Here is a 21,137-nt window from a genome sequence, read left to right as displayed (position 1 = left end):
GAGTTTGAAGAGAATGAAAAAACTCAAATTTGAAGTTACATTAAAGCAATTGACCAAAATGAGGGAATTTACAGAATATCAATCGAATTTGAAAATACAAAGAAGCGATTAAGAAACTGAACGAACGATGAGGAAAGACTCTTTAAACTTGCATCCAAGATCGGTCATTGATTTCATCAGGCAAAAGTTTGTTTATTTGGTATTGTTTTTAAACGAAGAGAATCCAAGCAAATTTTCAGGTGAAGAAGCGTTGGATCGGATCGTTAATGGGTCAACCTGCACATACTAAAGAAAAAACAATTAGTATTTCATAAATTGTGTAGAATAATTAATATGTAAAAGTAATTAAATAAATAAAAAATTCATACCATTTTAATTAATCTAGACAAGGTTTTGGAATATCTATTTGAAAACAACATTTGTTGTTTCTTTCTTTTGTTATCCTTAAAGGGCAATCGAAATTCTAAATAACCAGTGTTGTATAGTTATATGGTGGGACGAGTTTGGATCGATATTAATACGGGAAGGTATACTATAGGTGAAATCTTATAATTAACAATTTAATAATGTTCAGTTTAGGCAACAAAATATAATGTTGGATACTAACATAAAAAAGTACAAATATTTGTCTACCTAAAGGGATCTTATTATACAAAGTACGGTTTTGATAGTAACTCAGGAGATTATAACACGGGTCAATTTTAGAGATCTTAGATTTTGACATGTATAAAAAATAAATTTTTTAGAACAATATTATAAAAGATAGAGGATAATTATAATGAAACTATGCATTATAAAAAATAAAAAATATTATAAAAAATAAAAGTATAAAGTTATGTCCATTTATTAATGAGATTTCACACATGTACATATGGAAATGCTTCTCTATTTTGATATATGCATAAAAAATGAAAAGTACAGATTTTCAAAATAAGTAAAAATTAAAATCATATAATTAAGAGGATAAATTTCAACTAAAAAAAACACGAAATTTCAAATCTATCAATGCAATTTTAATACCTATATTTTCATAGGAGATTTTTGTTATGTCGCAAACAAAAGTTTTGTATTTAACAATTAAAAAATTATAAAAAAATAATTACAACAAAATTATACAATTTAAACAGTTTGAAGAATATAAAAAGATTATTATAAGGAAACTATACTTATATATAATAAAATTATATGTTTATTTTCTAAAACTATAGAATTTAGAAAATTAATCTAAATGTTTTAATTATAAGTTACTAACTAAACAAGAAAAATATGAAAAATAGAAAAAGGATTAAAAAAATTATACAATCAGTTGTTAATCCTATAAGAAAACAAATTGTAAGTACTCACATTTGTAAAAAAATATATTATCTCATACTTTGTCACTAAACAAACTAATATCTTAATAAATACTCCACCATTGATTCAAAATAATTATGAAAATTGGCAAATAGCGATGAGTAAAAAATATACTAACCTCAAACAAAGACAAACATACAACAACATATTGTAGTTTAGAGAAAAATGCAAAATAAATACTAATTCAAAAATAAAGAAAATGAATATTAACGACTTAGAAGAGATATCCAATAAGAATCTAAGGAAAAAACAATGTCATTTAATAAAATAGTAGGTTGTTGATGGTTAAAGAGTTAGTGATAGAAACCATTTTTATAAGGAAAACATATTTTATTATATAATTATGTAAAATTCTTTCTAATGCCCTTTTCATGATGCTCCTTTTAAACTTTACCCATTTTTTAGCCATTTTTATTTCTACCCCACCTAATTATTTTATCCCCAAAATACCCTTAGTGAACTACAGAGACTAATCGATCTAATTTCAATTGATGTCATATGTATTCTTCGTCTGTCATCGCCGTCGGAGATTGTTTTAATTGTCGCTGTCGCATTGCGTCGTGGCCGTCGGAGATTGTCGGATTCGTGTTATCGATTTCACCGTCTCAGTCTTCATTTCAATCTCTTGTTTTCCCCATGTTTGTTTTTCTCTCATGGAATCGATTTCGAATTTGTAATTTTAGCCTAAATGTCTCGTTTTCGATTTTGTTGTTGCTTATGTGATTCGTGATATTGATTCAATCGACAATTTGACATTTGTTGATGCTTCGAATTTGAATTTTGTTTGAGATTTAATGATTGAATTGTTTTTAAAATCCTTGTAAATTCTACTATTTTGCTTTCGATTTTGGGGTTGATTATGTGAATTCGTTAATTCCTTTTGAATTCGTTATACTGTTTTGTGATAGATTTGAATTCGTTATATTGTTCCGTGATAAATTTTGGTTTTGATTTAGTGTTTACCCCTTTACTTACGCTTTCGTGATAGGTCTATGCCATTTACTTATGCTTTAAAACGATTGTAAACCATGTTAACCACTTTTCAAAGCTTTTAAAATTCCTTGTAAATCATTATATGCCACTTACTTATGCTTTAAAAACGATTGTAAACCATGTTAACCCCTTTTCAAAGCTTTTAAAATTCCTTGTAAATCATTCTATGCCACTTACTTATGCTTTAAAAATGATTGTAAATCATGTTAACCCATTTTCAAAGCTTTTAAAATTCCTTGTAAATCATTATATGCCACTTACTTATGCTTTAAAAATAATTGTAAACCATGCTTCTCTCTGTAGTGACAATGTTTGTGGGTATTGATTTTGTTGTTATTTATCTTATCAGGTTATAATGATAGAATAGTATTCTGTTTGTGGTTTGTGGAAGTTGACAAACAATATGACTTGGGAATTTGAATTAGACATTGAAATGGGAGCTTCTTTAGTGCTCATTGATGAGCACATTACCTATCACGCATTGGTTGATATTCTTGTAGAGAATTTTCGAATAGATAGTTCAACCAATTCTTTGAAGCTTAGTTATAAGCAAGTCTCCACTTCTAGAACAATACAATCTCATCCTCTTTATATTAGAAACGATAGACAACTTGCAACTTTTATGCACAAATTCTCACAGAGTAGAGCAAATTTCTGTGACAGTGGAGTAGGTTTTTCAATAACTTTCTTGTGTTATAATTTTAAAAATGGTTTATATATAGATTTAGTAAGTCAGTGATTGTGTTAATTATAGGTTGAGACGACTTCAAATCCTTTTGTTTCTCATTCTTTTCCTACTGCTCAGGTACTAATCCTTTTAAAAATCCTTGTAAAATCATTATTAACGTTTTAAACCCCTTTTAAAAATATTTGTAAAATCATTATTAAGTCAGCGATTGGGCTTATTACAGGCTGAGACGACTTCGGACTTTTGGTGCGGGATCCGACACCAACACTGAGCATACGGAAGAGAAGAGAAGCTGAAGAAACCACTCGATCACCACCTCATGACATCTACTCGATCGCAGGGTCGCTGGACAATTTTATCTCGTCTTCACTCCAGACCACACGATTGCAAGGTGGAGTCCCTGAAGCCAAGTTTGATCCATGACATACTCCATCGCAGTGAGTCCCATTTCAGCCCATCATATGCCCAATCGCAATCTCCCGATGTGAAGACTACTATCAAAGACTTTCCTTACTTAACTTGTCTTGCTTTTATAAATAGCCTCTAGGGGTTTTCCCTAGGGCATGATCCTTTTTTCTAAAACTTTTGTAGCCGCAACGCTCTCCTGCGATTTTGTATTCACTTTCAAGTATTAAATATTTCAGTCTTAGTATCATTTCGTTTATCTTTTGTCATTTCTCGATCCCTTATCATGTTTTCATTCGTTTCTATGATATTGTCTTTGCTTATGTCTGAGTAGTGAATTGTATTTCTGAGGATGGGATAGAGTAGTTGTGGTAACCTTAGTCGTCTAGATGGTTGAGTTTAGAATATTGGAATCCCTTCTAGATTAGTTGCGCTTATTGCTTGTTCCTTTATGATCAACTGGAATATGAATCCAGACATTCCCGCGCTCAGAAGGCGTTCGATGGAATGTCGGATCTATTAATTCCAGTGATATTCGTCTCTATCCCAAGGTATTGGCCGTTTAGAACGGGTATTGGCTTTAACAAGTTGATTCGATATTGTCTGCTTAGTTAGAGATCGCTAATGGAGATAACGTCACTTTAGGATTTCTTACACGGTAGTGAATTAATCTTTCATTGAACTTGTTTTCTAGAGATATCTTCTGTGAAGTTTTGTCAACCGTCTAAATAGATTAAGGAGACCACGCTATTCGATTACTCCATCCTTAGGAATCTCTTATCCATTTGATTGCCTGTTATCTTATCTGCTTTGTCATTCATTTGCATGTTACTGCCATTTTGCATTTCAGTTTTATTTCAGTTCTTTTATTTCATATGAGGACTGTTAGAAACCAAAAACTCTCTGCTTGGTTTGACTTAGTGCATTCTAATAATATCTTATCTGTTTGCATCACACCAGCAGATTGGATTGACAACCTAAAATACTACAACGACAGGATAGTGTTTTGGGAATTGATAATCTAAAAATCTATTTTGAATAAAAATAAAACTATATTAGTAATATATACAGAAACAAAATTTATAAACTAATTAAATCATGAACCCCTTGCGAAACACGAGTACTGACCTAGTCTATATTGTTAAATATGGAACTATCCAATGTAAGAGGTTTCAAAATCCATCAAAGCTTTAATGAATAAAATTTAATAAATAGGTAGGTACCAAATATACCCAAATGTATTTGGAAGATTTGTAAAAATACTCTTTTCCAATGCTCTTTTGCAAAAATACCCTTTACCATTGTCTATTTTTTAAAATATCCTTTTTCATGAACAAAATAACCAAATTACCCTCCATTTAATTAGAATATTTAATAAGAAACTGAAATTTGTCCGCCAAAATTTAGTTTACTCGCCAAATAAAGTTTTGGCTCCAAAATTTAGTTTTCCCACCAAATTGTTTTTTTCCCGCAAAATATTTTTTGAAAACTCTTGTACATCCTTTAAAAACTCTTAAAATTCCTTGTAAAGTTTTTTAAAAGCTTTGTACGGTTCTTAAAAACACTTGTAAATCATTTTGAAATCTTTTAAAATCTTTATAAAGTCTTTAAATACACATGTAAATACTTCAAAACCTTAATAAATATTTAAAGATACTTATAATTCTTTTAAAACCATTGTAAAAGGTTTTAAAATTATTTACAAAAGTTTTCAAATAGTTTTAAACCGATTTACAAGGATTTTAGAAACTTTTGTAAGGCCTTTTAAAATTCTTATTATTAAATCATTTTTCAACTCTTAAAAAGTTTTGTTTTAATATTTTAAAACATTTGTAAAAAAATTTGAAATATTTTAAAACTCTTGTGAACCCTTACAAAAGGTTTCAAAAAGTTTTACAAGAGTTTTAAAAAGAATTACAAAGGTTTTAAAAATATATTTTCCGCCATTTTTTTTGTTATATGGGGAAAATTGTTTTTGAAAAAACCAATTTGGCGGGAAATTTTTTGGCGTGAAAGTTTCTTTAGGCAAAAAGCCGTTTTGGTGGAAAAAATCAATATTTCATTTTGTTAACCTAAAACATTTTCAAATAGGGTTAAAATGATCACTAAAAATTAGAAGAAAGTATAATTAAAAATGAAAAATTCTTTCTAATGCCCTTTTCACACTACCCCTTTTCAATTCTACCCTTTTCTATTTACCATTTTCATTTATACCCTATTTAAATTTTTAATGACCCTTTTATTCCTATTTGTAAATTGATTTAGGTTAACAAAATGAAATATTAATATTTTTTGCCTAAAATATTCCAAAATAAAATTTCCCGCCAAAATTTTCCCGCCAAAAAAAAATTTCGAAAACATTTTTCCCGTAAACAATTGTTTTTTGGCGGGAAATATATTTACAAGGGATTTTAAAAGGGTTTTAAAAGATTTACAAAAGATTTTAAAAGGGTTTAAAAGATTTACAAGGGATTTTAAAAGGGTTTTAAAAGATTTACAAGGGATTTTAAAGGGCTTTAAAAGACTTACAAGAGTTTTTTAAAGATTTTTAAAGGATTTAAAAGTGTTTTAAAAGATTTACAAGGGATTTTTAAAGGGTTTTAAAAGATGTACAAGAGTTTTTAAAAGATTTTAAAAGAAATTATAAGAAACCGTTTAAAAACTCTTGTAAATCATATATATGAAAGTTGGCCAACTTTCTCCATATGGGTGACACATCATCACACAAGAAAATGACATGTGTCAATTAACATTGATTAAATTAAAAATCAGCAAAATTAATTGAGAGAAAATCAAAAGTCTCATATTGTGTTAAATCCTCCATTAGTTCATTTCTTAAATAATTTTATTCAAAATAAAAAATTTATAAAATTATTTATTTAAATAAATCAATTACTACTTTTATTTTACTTTATTATTTCATATTTTTAAAAAAACTTAATGGTCAATGGTCATCACTCTATAATGACTAAATAGTTATTTGTGTTGTACTTTAGTTGTTTGCTACCTAATATTAGTTTAATTATTTTACCTTGATTTTTTTATTATTATTACGTTATGGTTCATATCTTATCATATGAAATTCTGTCTTTTTATTTTTGTATCTTATGGTAAGTTCGTAACATTGACATTAAACATTTTCAAGTAATAGATTTTTGAGACGTTAGACATACCACGAAATTCAAAACAAATCCATTTGTCTTATATGGCTATATGCAATAGCATAAATCTAAAAAGTGTTACTAAAATAACTCTTTAATTTTTGCTTCTTTTTTTTCATATGAAAACTCTTGAAATAAAAACATCTTTTATTCTTGTTGTGTATATTCATGATAATAAACAAATTTTAGAATCTTGGTTATAAAAATAATCAGATTATACATGAAAACATATAGAAATTGATATTTTAGAGTCAAAAATGAACCTAACAATAAAAAATGCAAGTACATAAGATGAGTCTAATTTTACTAATTATAAAATAACAAACAAAAAATAAACAGAAATTAGCAACAAAAATAATTAACATATTTTTATCTAAACAATTTTCAAAACAAACCCTCGCATAGCGTAGGAATTCATCTAGTCTTTTTAAAACCTTTTGTAAAGATTCACAAGAGTTTTAAAATGGTTTAAAAGAGTTGTAAATGTTTTAAATACTTACAATTCTTTTTCTAAGAGTTAAAAAATACTTGTAAAGACTTTATAAGAGTTTTAAAAGGATTTACAAAGGTTTAAAATCCTTGTAAATCCTTTTAAAACTCTTTAAAAAAACTCTTGTAAATTATGTTTTACCCTTTTATAAGCTTTTAAAATCCTTGTAAATCATTCTATAACACTTACTTATCCTTTAAAAACGATTGTAAACCATGCAAACCTTTTTTAAAATCCCTTGTAAATCATTCTTTGACACTTATTTATGCTTTAAAACGATTGTAAATCATGTTAACCCCTTTTAAAATCTCTTGTAAATCAATCAATGCCATTTACTTATGCTTTAAAACGATTGTAAACCATACAAACACTTTTAAAATTCCTTGTAAATCATTCTATGCCACTTAGTTATGCTTTAAAAACGATTGTAAATCATGTTTTACCCTTTTATAAGCTTTTAAAATCCCTTGTAAATAATTCCAATGCCACTTACTTATGCTTAAAAAAATATTGTAAACCATGCTAACCCTTTTTAAAAATCCTTGTAAATCATTATATGCCACTTACTTATGCTTTAAAAACGATTGTAAATCATGTTTTACCCTTTTATAAGCTTTTAAAATCCCTTGTAAATCATTCAATGCCACTTACTTATGCTAAAAAATGATTGTAAATCTTGTAAAACTATTGTGGAAATTTTGAAATGATTTACAAAGGTTTAAAAAGGTGTTTTAAAGTATTTACCTATGTTTTTAAAGACTTTATAAAGATTTTAAGAGGTTTTAAAATGATTTACAAGGGTTTTTAGCAACTACCAAAGCTTTTAAAAAACTTTACAAGGTTTTTTAAAAGAGTTTTAAGAAAATTTATAAGGATTTTTAAAAGCATTATTTTGGCTGGGAAAAAAATTTTACGAGAAAAAATTTTGGCGGGAAATAAAGTTTGGCGGAAATTTTTTTTTGGCGGGAAAAATAAATATTGGCGGGAAATTTTCAGTTTCCAATTACATGTTCTTATTAGATGAGGGTAATTTGGTCATTCTGTTCAAGAGAAGGGATATTTTTAAAAATGAACAATATAAAAGGGTATTGTTGCAAAAGGGTAGTAAAAAATGGTAGTTTTGCAAATCTCCCTTTTTTTTTTGAACAAAATGAACAAATTATCCTCATCTAATCTACATATACATTTTTGCAACCATTTTGTGAAATAAATCCTGGAGTTCAGACTTATTTACAACGGCTGTCACTAGCATTTATTATTTAGTTTTACAAAATTTTAAAAGATATTAACCAAACGATATCTTGCCTAATTTATTTCTAAAAATCTCTACACAATCTTTCCATATATCTTCAAAAACAAAATTCTGTGAATTTTACTCCATAAAATATGCATAAATCCGATTTATAGAAAATATTTATATTAACATTTTGCATAACAATAAAAATACTAATTTATAATAATGAAAATATTCACATAAAAATCATATACACATACAAAAAAAGAACTATATCTATCATCATTTAAGCCGTTGCTTTATTTAAATAAAAAAATACAAAAAGTTAAAATCATATACTTTATATGACAAATTTAAAATCTATATTAGTAGTAGAAATTTAAAATCATTCAAAAACAGTATAACACGGGTGAGATCCTAAAATTATTGTATTTCTAACAATAATAATTTATTTTCTTGGATTTTATAATACTAATATTTAGCTAACGAGATAATATAGACGGGTTTATATTGGATGACGGGTTTTGATCGATATTAATAAAGAAAGGTATATCATTGATGAAATCTTAAAATTTACAATTAAAATACAATTATACAACCTTAAACACAAAAAATCATACAATATTAACAAAACGATTATAACTTGAAATTTAAAAATTTAGCTATAAAAAATCGACCCACGGTATATTATGGATAAAATATTAAAAATTTAAAATTCACCATACATCGTTACTTAAAAAAATATGTATTTTCGTATCTATACTTCAAAAATTGAAACCTAAATAATAGTAATCATATACTAAATAATACAGAGATTGATATCTATATTTAAAAATACAAATTAATATAATATATTTTCAGTTAATTTTTAAAAAACTAAAATTATATTTTAGCAAATAAATCCTCTACTTGACACTTATTTACAATGGCATGCCATTGGCATTAATTCTTTTTTCCTTAATTATTTGATTTGATTTTTAATTCTTGATTTAATATATCAATCACATTATTCATTCAAATTTAATCCAAACAACAAGCTTTAAATCAAATCCCTTAAAATTAGCTACACATAATTATTTAAATGATTATTAATATTATACTTTATTAAAAGGTAAATATTGTAATTATTTAAAGTTTTTAAAACGTTTATAATATTTAAGGAAAAAACGTTTATAATATTTCTAAAATACAAAACTATATGTTACATATAGAGAAATATTTTAGATGTGAAATCTATAAAAAATCAAATAACTATTTGAACGACACCTTTTAAATTTATTTGAATTATAAATCTGTTAATAAAAATATTATTTAAGCAAAAAAATTAAAAAATAATGTTTAATTTCACCGAACGGGATTAGATGGTATGACGAGTTTAGAATATTAAAATATATGAACTTTATAAATTATAACAATTAAATAACCATTTAAAATAAAAAGTTTGAAATTGATTTGAATTATATATATTTCAAATTAAAGTATTATTAAAACAAAAATAATAAAATAATATTTCATTTTATTGAACGGGGTTAGTTGGTAGGACGGGTTTGGGTCGATAGTAATATGAGACAATATACCTAGGATGAAATCCATTAAATATGTTTAATTTCATTGAACGGAATTAGATGGTAAGACGGGTTTGAGTTTATAGTAATACGACACGTTATACAACGGGTGAAATCCTATAACTAACAATTAAAATACAATGATATAATTTAAAATATATGACAAAAGAAACAATCTTAACAAAAATCATATATAATTTTAAATTTTAAATTTTAAAAATCGACTTACGGTGTACTCCATGATAAAATCAAGGGATTGTACAATATATAGAAATTAGGATTATATATTTATAAAATACAAACAATATGTTACATACAGATAATTTATAAAATAATATATTTTTAGTTATTTTTAATAAAATAAATAGTCCCGCGGTACACCGCGGGTTAAAATCTAGTAAGAACATATAATTAGAAACTGAAATTTTTCCGCCAAAAATGTTTTGCACCAAAATTTATTTTCCCCGCCAAAAAGATATTCTCGTCAAAAATCCTTGTAAACTTTTTCCTTGCCAAAAAAAATATTCTCCTCAAAATTGTTTCCCTACAAAAAAAAGAATTTAAAAATCCTTGTAAAATTTTTAAGAACCCTTTAAAAACTCTTAAGAAAACCTTGTAAAGTTTTTAAAAAGCTCTGTAAAGTTGTTAAAAAAACTCTTGTGAATCATTTTTAAACCTATTAAAATCTTTATAAAGTCTTTAAATACATATGTTAATACTTTTAAACCCCTTTTAAACCCTTTTTTAAATCATTTTAAAACCTTTTACAATGGTTTTCAAACAATTTACAAGGATTTTTAAAACCTTTGTAAATCTTTTTAAAATCTTTTTAAACCTCTTATAAAGTCTTTAAATCATTTTGTTAAAGATTTAAAATAATTTGTAATTATTTTAAAACATTTGTAACTCTTTCTGAACCATTTTAAAACTCTTATGAACCCTTATAAAAGGGTTTAAAAAGATTTACAAGTGTTTTTAACGGATTTTAAAACCCTTGTAAATCTTTTAAAAATCTTTTAAAACACCTTGTAAATCCTTTAAAACCCTTGTAAACCATTTAAAAATCTTTTCAAAAACCCTTGTAAACCCTTTCATAATTTTGAACCATTTTAAAAATCTTTTGAACCCTTACAAAATATTTTAAAAAGATTTACAAAAGTTTTTAAAGGGTTTTAAATCTTTTTTAAAATCCTTTAAAACCCTTGTTAACCATATAAAAATCTTTCAAAAACACTTGTAAATCATTTAAAACTCTTGTAAAGCCTTTAAAAATCTTTTAAAACCCATTGTAAATCTTTTTCCCGCCAAAAAGGTTTTTGTAGGAAAAATATTTTTGGAAAAAAACTTTGGGCGGACTTTTTTTTTGAAATGTTTTTTGCGGGAAATTTATTTTTGTAATATTTTAGGCGGGAAAAATCAATATTTCGATGGTCTTTTTAATTAGTTAATGCATGCTAGATTTATTTAATTGACCAATATCACATGTAAAAGCAAATTTGTTAATGTTCGTATGTAATTTTCTATTTTTTTTTCTATAATAAATGAAGGGTTGGTCCCCCTCACCCTACCAAAATTTTTTTTTGTTAATTTTCCTATTGGTTAATCAAAATATTATATACATATATATAGATATAAAAATTAGTATATGTAAATTTGTTTACTTTTTTAGGTTTTTTTATTTTTATAAGAGAATAAAAAGGTAAATCTTTAATGACATATGTAAATATCTGATTATTAGACTTGACACGTGACACCATTATGTGAGTTAGTAACTTTCAAAATGGTACTTTATATAATAAGATGGTGATTAAATAAAACTAGGGAAATTTGCATAAATAACCAACAAAAAATTATAAATTAAAAAACTAACATCAAACAAAAAAAAGGTTGATATATTATGTATTTTTTGTATTAATGATAACTTTGCCCTCTACACTACATACACCTTCTTTTTTCCCCTCCTCTGTTGCATTTCATGCTGATTCTTTCATTAGATTCTCCCTTCTTCATCTACCACGAATGCTAAATTTTATAGTTTCCCCAAAGGTCTCTTCTACCTATTTGACTCTTTTATTTGCAACCCATTGAAAACACTAAACCTATTTATAACACAATATTTGGGAGTTTGTAAATTATTAGTATTTTGCTCTGGTTATTTATTTATCAATACATGTGGATTTTTCTTTCTCCCTTTCTCTCTAGCTAGTAATCTCATCTTCTATATATATTTTTATATTAAAATAAAATAAAATAAAAAACTAGTTTATAATTACCATTACTAACAAGTAACAATTATTACTACACTACCATCCCACCGCCACTACCGTCATTGCCGCTACCATCATCATGTCACCACTAACAATTAATATTACCACCATCAATGTCATTTTTAGTGCCACTGCCACCACTACCATCATCGTTGCCACCACCACTATTACCATCGTCAACGTCACCGGCTCACCGCTATAGTTTACCTTAGTTACTTGGATTGCCAATATTGTATCTCATAGGGATAGTATTTTTTTTATTAGAGCGGTTTAACTCGGCCTTTTGAATTATCTACGTTTTGTTCTATACTATTTTATTTGTGTGGTTTAGACAAACATTGTTCCCTAATTTAAATAATTTGTATTAGATTTTAAAAATTTAAATCATGTTATACTCAAAAAAATCTATGTTCTTATAAAATTATTGCAAAATTTATAAGACTAAATCAACAAGCAAAATTATTTGGGGTGATATTAATTTAGCCATGTCATTAGTATTTTGGGAATTTGCATGTATAACTTAAAAAAAATTACAAATTAAGAAACTAGCCTATTAGAAAAAATTTACACTATAATAACTGTATAATATATTATATTATAATTTCGCCATCACAATAATCACCATTAACCACCACCACAACAATCATCACTACACCCACTACCGCCGCCACAGCCACCGTCATCAACACCACCGTCGCCGTCGGAGCTACCCCCGTTACGAGAACGAATGACATCACCAGAGCAACCACCCCATCGTCGGTGTTCCCATTGTCACCGGAGCCTCCACCGTCCCTGGAACCACCGCCGGAACTATCGCTGGAGACACTGTTATTGTCGGAATTATCGCCGAAGCCACCGCTATCGCCGGAGCCACCACCAGAACTGTCACCGGAGCCATCGCTGTCCCTGGAGCCACCGCCGTCGCCGGAGCCACCGCCGTCGCCGGAGCCACTGCCGTCGCCGGAGCCACCGCCGCCGCCGGAGCCACCGCCGTCGCCGGATCCAAACCACCACCTATGATCATTTAATCTACCATTTAGGTTAGTTAGTTAACTGATACATATATAATGTTATATTCTTAATATTTTAGTAAAAATGTGTTAGTTTTGCAATTCCTCTTTATTATTCTCTCTACTTTTTTACATATATCATCATATACTCTAGCTCTGAATGGATGCTGATTTTTGATTCAGTTTTTGAGTTTAGATTTTAGTTTATAGATTTTAGATTTTAGTTTTAGATTTTTGTTATTATATTTTTGTTTTAAAAACCCCAAAAAATCGGTTTTTGGTTTTTGAGAAAAATAACGTTGATTGAATAAAAACTAGATTTCCTAAATTTTAGGAAAACTAAAAAACTAAAATCATGAATGGAAAACTACAATAAAATAAATTTACTAAATTGTAGGGAAACCAAAATTTTAAAATCTTAATTGGTATAAAAATAAGTTTTTAAAAAACAAAAACCAAAAACTCTTACAAAATCTACAAAACATTCAAAACCTCTTCTTTTTTTTTATTGTGCGTGTCTTTCACTATACAATTTTATCTTTTCACTAATCTAATTACTTTCTTAATATTTTTCAATAAGATTTTATATTTTTTATTTTACATTAGATTTTGATTATACCGCAAATTCACCCATAAAACTATAGATTTAAAATTTTGAAAATCTTTTTGTTGGTTTTAAAGGTTGATTTATAAAAAAAAGACGGCAGGAGGCTCGGGTGATTGGGGGTTGGGTATCCGCTGAGGATCCGACCCGAAAATTACCCTAAACAGCCCAGGCAAAGTGTTCCATCGAGCAAGACGAAACTTATACCATAAGTAGCAAAAAAAACCAATTACGAGAGATTAAAGCGATTTTCAAGTTTCCTGAGCAACAACAACAACAAACGATGCAATCAGTTAGGGAAGATGAAGATTCGTCTTCTCCGATTCATCACGACTCTAAAACCTCTTCTTCTATCCCTTCCGGTGATAATAACTCCGTCTGGGCCGATGTATCACCTCTCCTCTCCGCCGCCTGCTCTGGTACTGATCGCAATTGCCTATTTTGCTTGTATTCCCCACTTGTTTTAGTTTCATGAGTCGTTCTGTTTGCAGATCTTCAAGAAGGTGAACTCATAAATGGAGATAATTTCAATCTTTTTGCTGCCATGTCTGCTTTAGAGGTTTCTATTTTGTAACAAAATATGTTTGGACTGTTCTTAGCTGTAAACTTAGATTGTGAGGTTGCTATAAGTGTGTATAACAAACATGGTGTGGTGTCCTTGCTTTGTACTAGATAATGGACCCAAAGATGGATTCTGGTATGGTGTCTACGTTTTATTCTATAGATGAAGCCATCGAAAGTGGTTTTGCGCCCGTCCCTATAAGTTCGGATAGTACTGTTAATGTGCAATCCATCATTGACATTATGGACCATCTCCTGGCGTGTGAGGTAATCTCTTCTTTACATGTGCTCATATAATACTGTGTGAGTTTGCAAGGTATAATTGTGATAAAGAGATATGTATGTAGCTAACATGTCAGCCTTGGAGTTGATTTATCCACATTTTGTGTCTCTACTCTTTTGCAGGCAACATGGCACATGGGTCATTCATTGGCCCAAACTGTGTTTTCATGCATCTATGTTCTGAGGCCTGAGAGGACATCTTCACAGGCTCTATTACATTCTTATTGTAGGGTCATCCGAGCAACTTGCAGGGCAGTTGTTTCTGTTGTTTCAGATGCGCGTACAAATGAAGTAATTAACTTTTACAATTTTTGGTCCTCTTTTATTCTTGTGGGGCTAAGCAAATGTTTCTGTATGTTTTTTGGCTTTTCATTAAAGGTTTAGTTTGTGTTCAATGTTTGCTCCTAAAATCTTTTGCTATGTCCAACATTCTTTTATGGCGTAAAGAAAAACAGTTGCTAACCCATTTTGACATTTCATAGTTGTCATTAACCTTAAGCTTATGACATCAGAGACGAAAACTGGATTCACTTGACTTTACTCTTCTAATGAAGTCTTGGCATCCGTTCTCATCTAGCCTAAGCAGTTGTTATTTAATCTTGAGATGATTAGCAGAGCGTATAACTTATTTCTGTAGAAATTTCCACCATTATGCAGCTAAATGAAGATAAAATACTTGAGAAGATTTGTTGTGATATTTTGGATAGAAGTTTCTCTTAACTAGACAGATGCCCCTGCTTCATGGATAGTTTACTCTGAATGATTCACCTGATACCTGCTCATTAACAGGAAGAGGATCTTTTTACGATGACATATGGTCTTCCTTTTAGTGGAGAAGAAGATGCCAAGGGCTTGTTACTCTTGAATGCGGTTGAAGAAACTATCTGTCGTCAGCTGCGTGCTTGTAAGGCCACAAGAAGGAGAATGTTGGAAGGTACTTTTTTTGCTTTGCATATCTTCCTTTTTTATTTTACATACACACACTTGCAGAATTGAAATATGAAGAGCGTATTCATATGAGGGGATCGAAGAGTCTTCTGTTGCTTCTTTTCTTATGATATGTTGTTTACACATTTAATGGTGATTTGTGATTTGGAGACAGTATAATGCATTGGAATTAGATATTTTGCAAGTGCTCTCTAAGCATATACCAACTTGAAATTAGCCTCTCTGGCCTATATACGATAACTTTGAGTCTTCTATTGAGTAATGATTTATATGTGAAGTCCGCTGATTATTACAATTGATTTTTTCTTTTTAAAAATTTACCATCTCTTTGAGTGATATGGTCTATTGTTTATTTGTAACAATGGTGCACAGCAGCACGAACTGAGAACAATAACTTTCTTTCCTTTTGTTTGTTAAAGATGCAGAATTGGAACCTCTACAAAGTAATCCCCATCTGGAAGAGAGTTTTTGCAAATCTCTGTTATGCCGGATACGTTTCCGTAAGGTCTCATGCTTTATTTATTCTTTCTTTGATAAATGTTGTTAATTACAGGTTTTCCCAACTTAAGTCATGTTAACTAGTGTATAATATAGTCCCAAGTCTGTTCCTTTTATTAGTATTCTGGTGGCCATCGATGAATAGAATTTTTTATTGCTTGCTTTGAAAAAGAAAAACTACAATTAGTACTTAAAATTTGCATTTGGTCTTTTATCCAGTGTTCCGTAAGGTCTCATGCTTTATTTATTCTTTCTTTGATAAACTACACGTAACAAGAGTATGATGAGTTGCTTTTCTTCAACCTAACCTCACAATGGGGAGTGGTAGACAAAGTTAATATATGTTTTATTGTGTTAAATTTTCCATGTTATGCAACTTACAAGAATGAACAAGCTTAGCAGAGACTAAATTTTGAGTATATGGCAGCTTTTATTACCTGTTTACCCTTATTTTTGGTTAAAAATTCTCGCCAGACATGTGATTCATGATGTTATTATTATTTTGTTTCGTAAGCCATTTTAAAAAAAAAAATAGTAGCTGTTATATACTTTTGCACTGCTAGTTGTTTTAACATATCCTCAATAACTTTCAGCATTTTCTACATGCTCTTAATTGTATGAGACGACCACAAGGACGTGGCCTCGAATTGGCAAGGAAACATATAGGCTATTGCATATCAGAGCTAGATTCTGTTCTGGATTCAGCAGAATTTCTAAGATTAGATATTTTCGAGAATGGCGTAAACGAGATAGAAGAAAGTACAACTGCTTCTGGTCGGTCCCCCATTGGATTTGATCCTACTTTAAACAAAAGATTATCAGCTCCAACGCCGCCACGTGCCATTAAACTTCTTTCTTGGAAAAAGGTTGGGACTTCTAAATTCTCTGTATACGTAATTTAGTTTGTGTGTATATAACTTTTTAGTAACTTTTTTCAATTTTTGATTCTCCAGGCTATTGACTATTATGTGAAACTTCTTCACAATCTGGATAAGATCTGTGCATTTTCATTGGAACCAGATTTAGAGGCCGTCTTGGAGTTTGTGATTCAGTTTCAAAAATCTCGTCCTGATTTGGTTGCTAGGGCTCATCTTCAGGTGCGTTACTTTAACTTAACGCATCAATATCATGCAGCTCTGTGCTTTCAGATACCCATTTATCATTTTGTTTTCTTGTTTTGAGTAACTATTTTGGCTGTAGTTGCACTGATGTTCGCATACATCCACTAGGGTGTGTTTGTATAGTGGATAATATGGCTTCTTCTTTTACCCGCTTCCTTGCTTTGCAGTTTTGTGTTCATTAGCACTCATTTTCAATTCATTGTCACTTAGAGTTGAGTGATTCAGCCATATGACTATAGTAGAAATCTCCTTTATTTCTGTAAGAACAGTTGCATAAACTTAGAACCAATGGACTAGAGAATATCCAACTCTCGTGAACCACCTCAAGCCCCATTTCGCCAACAGGCCTGTTGAATGCTCTGCTTATTCTTCTTGTTGACTCTTTACTATTATTGTTATCTAGATATTATTTATGATGACACTGGAATATGTAGTGGCTGACACTCTCATTTTTCTTTCTTATGAAGACTTATAAGAATATAGATCCAATATTTGTAGTTGAGGTTGATTCTGATTGTAAATTTCTGTTAAGCATTGATATGGTTGTCCATTTTTGTTATGATATTAGCAATATTTGTGAATAAATTATGTATTAAGCTAGCAAAATGCTTTTACCTTTTATACTCAATAAATAATCTTGTTCTACAGCTTCTCCTTGTGCAAGATGGGAAACTTTACGGCCGTGATACCTTTTTGACAATTTGCGCCAGATCTCTTGCATTAGATGTCTCCAAGAACCATGGCCTCCATACGAATGAGTACATTCTTCAACTTAATCAGGTAAACACAGTATATTAAAAGAATACGTTGGGTACATTTTTTTCTACAAACGTGTATGAGGTAGCTCTTTATTCTTCCTTGAAAAGAGTTTGGAACTTGGTAAAACCTTGAAAAGAATAATCTTTCATTGGTTTTGTTCAATATTCGGTGTCTGGCGTATAAGCCCCAATCTCAGAGAATTTCAGCATGTGTGGATGTAACTAATTTGCAATCATCAAGAAGATTGAAACAACAAAAAATTATTTGTTTTAATGGGGACTTTGATGAGAATGCCTTGTCTATGTTTTGTGGTTTTGGTAGCCTCTGGATCCTGAAAAAGTTAGATAATTATTCAACTGGCTCCTTTCTTAGAAATCTCTGTTTGATCTCTATTCTCATTTTGTGGTGCAGTTGATGGTTAATCTACTTAAAATACTATGCGCTAATACCCCATGGCAGAGGCGTAAGCTTGGGAAAATCTTAAATGACTGGAGCGTATTCCATGTGCAGGTTATACCATTTGTGCCTTTGTTGGAACTGTATTATTCTTTACTTAACTATATGTAAGCTCGCTTACCCTAAAATTGTTTGCATATTGATTTGGGTTTTTGTGTCAAGATCTCATTCATACATTTTCCTGTATTTGGCAGATGGGGATTGCTGTTGGTCAAATGATGCAGCAAGATACATCACGCAGTTCGAAAAATGGGGTAGGTTTACTACCATCACTATGGGTCCATTTAATCAAACCTCTATCTGAATCTAGTTGACGGCTGTCTATTCATTGTTAGCATGAACAAACCAGTAGTCAAAATTCCTACAACTTCTGTTTTCTCTTTCGGAAAATTTTGGCTCTATTGATAAGCAGATATTGAATTTTGTGTTAACTTGCATTTATGTACCTTTCAGGATAAGTCTCTACTCATTTTAAACCATATATATGGTGGATTAGAAGAGCAAATTAATTGGGTGGCAATTCGCTTTCTCATGCTGGGATTTGACCTAGACCTCTACTCGCCAAGTGAATATTGCATGGTATACTGGTACATGTATATTATACTCTGGAAGCTTGCCGAAAGAGCACGTTTCAGGGTCTTAATCGTTGTGAACACTGGTAAGCATTCATATATCCATTTGTTTTTATTTTGTGTCCTAGTGTTTCGGAGATGAACCATCTGTACAGTAATTGGTTTGGCATAACTGCATAGTGTGTATTTGTAGCTTTTTATAATGCATTTACCTTCATCTGGATCAGAGGAAAGAAAAGCAAAGAGGAATAAGGAGTATTCTAGGGACATGGCTCGGGAAGATCGGATTAGTCTATGGGTATTGTTTCTCAAATGTCAGACCTGTCTTGCACAAGGCCTCACAGTGGTAATTTTGTCTTCAATCTCTTGGTTTCCAGCTCCTTCTATTGCTGATATCAAGTACTCTAAACCTGACCAAACCTTGTGTATTTACCCGTAGATGATTGCAGCTTTGAGAAATGAAGGAATGTCTTTAAAGAGTCAAGGACCTTTTAATACCGAAAATGAGGTAAGCATAAGTCTCTTTATCTGTTGCATAGTTATTGAATTAATGTGTAAGATAAAAATCCTCAGCCTTAGTAATGGGTGAGTGGTTTTATCCCTTCCTGTGTATGACTTCAACTACCCATTTTCCTTGACATGCAGAAATTTATACAGCATTTTGAACTCCTTCAGAAGGCATCCCTTCCAGAATATGACGCATATGAATCGTTCTCAAAATCCACATCCCATGCTCGTCTCGACGTAAGTGTGCTTTATTCAACTTTGTTTTTGTGCTTAATCCTGTTTACTTGGTCAAATGAATTGTAGAAGTAGGCATGTGCATTTAGGGTATAGAGTCAGGTAATAGCTGGTAAGGGTTGGATATGGTTATTTCAGGTATATCTAAATCTACTACCCGAAGCATACACTTAAAAAAATTGGTTGGGTGATAGGGAATCGAGTACTGTAAAGGTAGTCCGGGTACCTACAATCACTATCTGCTTTAATACCATAAATCGCAAAATCTTGAGTTCGGTTCAGGTAATTCGGAAAATACGGAAAAATTTAGGATTCACAGTTTATTTAAAATATATCTATGTAGGATTTATTAGTTAACTATTTGCTTAAAAGCAATAACTTGATTAATAAATATAAACACATGAAAATTGAGATCCCAATCTTCATTGAGCAAATAATAACATAGGTAATGTTTACAATGTTTTAGTGATGAATGTGTACACGTATAAATCTACTATGTTCGATTAGAAAGAGTTTTGAACATGCAAGTAAAGTTGTATCTATTTACTTTTGCTGCAGTATCTTCCTATGTATGAGTACTTTCACGATGCTCAAAAGATCGCTAAGGACATAAAGGTCGGTTACGCCAACGATCCTGATAAGCTGGCTGAAGTCACGGGATTAGAGAAAGTCGCGGAACGCAATATTGTTGCTGTGAACCTTTTCTGTCAAGACCGTTCGCTTAAGGTATCGTTTGAGTTCACCCATCATCCTTATTTCGCTACTGCTGTTGTTCGTAGATCTTGAAACTCTCTTTTCCGTTATTCATTTGTTACTATACAAATCCAATTTTGGGACTGACCCTATTTAGTTTTGGAAACAAGTGTGCTTTTTAAGTTTCCTCTCTCAGCTTTTATCATGCTTTTTGCTCCTTTTTTTTTTTTTAATTGTTCCTTTTATAAATTTATTGTAAATTTTTGTTGTTCTAAGAAGTTTAATTATTACAAGAACAATTCTTGGGTTCACCATTTTTTAATGACCAATTAGAATTTGACATATCATATATTGAAAAAATAAATTAATTAAATTACAAAATCTAAAGTCTAGCCACTATTTTATCAGCCCAAACTAAAATATAATTTCGTTTAATCACAAAATCTAAACTTTAACCACTATTTTATCAACCAAAACCAAAATATAATTTAGTTTAATCACAAAATCTAACACCTAATCACTATTTTATCAACCCAAACCGAAATATAATTTCGTTTAATTACAAAATCTAAACCTAACCACTATTTTATCAATCCAAACCGAAATATAATTTTGTTTATTTATAAAATTTAAACTCTAACCACTATTTTATAAACTCAACCAAAATATATTTTCAATTATTTATAAAATCTAAACTTTAACCACCCTAGAGGTGAACCCAAATATTTTAATTGTT

General features: G+C 29.9%; 2 protein-coding genes across 5 annotated transcripts; one reads left to right on the top strand and one right to left on the bottom strand.

Annotated features, from left to right (window-relative positions):
• Positions 1 to 12,244: 12,244 nt before the first annotated feature.
• Positions 12,245 to 13,311, bottom strand: AT2G11005 (glycine-rich protein; the record flags this gene model as incomplete). Its single annotated transcript, NM_147287.1, has 3 exons — positions 12,245 to 12,345; positions 12,779 to 13,170; positions 13,292 to 13,311. 3 exons carry the CDS (start codon positions 13,309 to 13,311, stop codon positions 12,245 to 12,247), a joined length of 513 nt encoding a protein of 170 aa, NP_671824.1.
• Positions 13,312 to 13,847: 536 nt separating this feature from the next.
• Positions 13,848 to 20,717, top strand: MAK10 (MAK10 homologue). Of its 4 annotated transcripts, none has more exons than NM_126831.4 (16): positions 13,848 to 14,189; positions 14,262 to 14,329; positions 14,443 to 14,598; positions 14,737 to 14,904; positions 15,403 to 15,547; positions 15,981 to 16,066; positions 16,653 to 16,925; positions 17,013 to 17,156; positions 17,829 to 17,960; positions 18,351 to 18,449; positions 18,590 to 18,649; positions 18,849 to 19,053; positions 19,195 to 19,313; positions 19,407 to 19,475; positions 19,613 to 19,711; positions 20,267 to 20,717. In NM_126831.4, exons 1-16 carry the CDS (start codon positions 14,054 to 14,056, stop codon positions 20,492 to 20,494), a joined length of 2,187 nt encoding a protein of 728 aa, NP_178872.2. In that variant the 5' UTR covers positions 13,848 to 14,053; the 3' UTR covers positions 20,495 to 20,717. The 4 variants fall into 4 exon arrangements, with proteins under 4 accessions (NP_178872.2, NP_001118295.1, NP_001324918.1 ...); NM_001124823.2 differs by having other exon boundaries at positions 13,860 to 14,189; positions 15,981 to 16,061; positions 16,693 to 16,925; positions 20,267 to 20,699; NM_001335364.1 differs by having other exon boundaries at positions 13,874 to 14,189; positions 14,262 to 14,273; positions 20,267 to 20,699.
• Positions 20,718 to 21,137: the final 420 nt, after the last annotated feature.

Source organism: Arabidopsis thaliana, chromosome 2 (assembly GCF_000001735.4).
Source record: "Arabidopsis thaliana chromosome 2, partial sequence".
Lineage (NCBI taxonomy): Eukaryota > Viridiplantae > Streptophyta > Magnoliopsida > Brassicales > Brassicaceae > Arabidopsis > Arabidopsis thaliana.
This window is presented reverse-complemented; position numbering and strand designations above follow the sequence as displayed.

What these genes read in the sequence shown, in the direction of transcription:
- MAK10 (NM_126831.4), top strand. Translation starts at nt 14,054, where the DNA reads ATGCAATCAGTTAGGGAAGATGAAGATTCGTCTTCTCCGATTCATCAC. An exon ending in CCTCTCCGCCGCCTGCTCTG is followed by an intron (nt 14,190 to 14,261) that starts GTACTGATCGCA and finishes TTCTGTTTGCAG; the next exon opens with ATCTTCAAGAAGGTGAACTC. An exon ending in GCCGGATACGTTTCCGTAAG is followed by an intron (nt 16,067 to 16,652) that starts GTCTCATGCTTT and finishes AATAACTTTCAG; the next exon opens with CATTTTCTACATGCTCTTAA.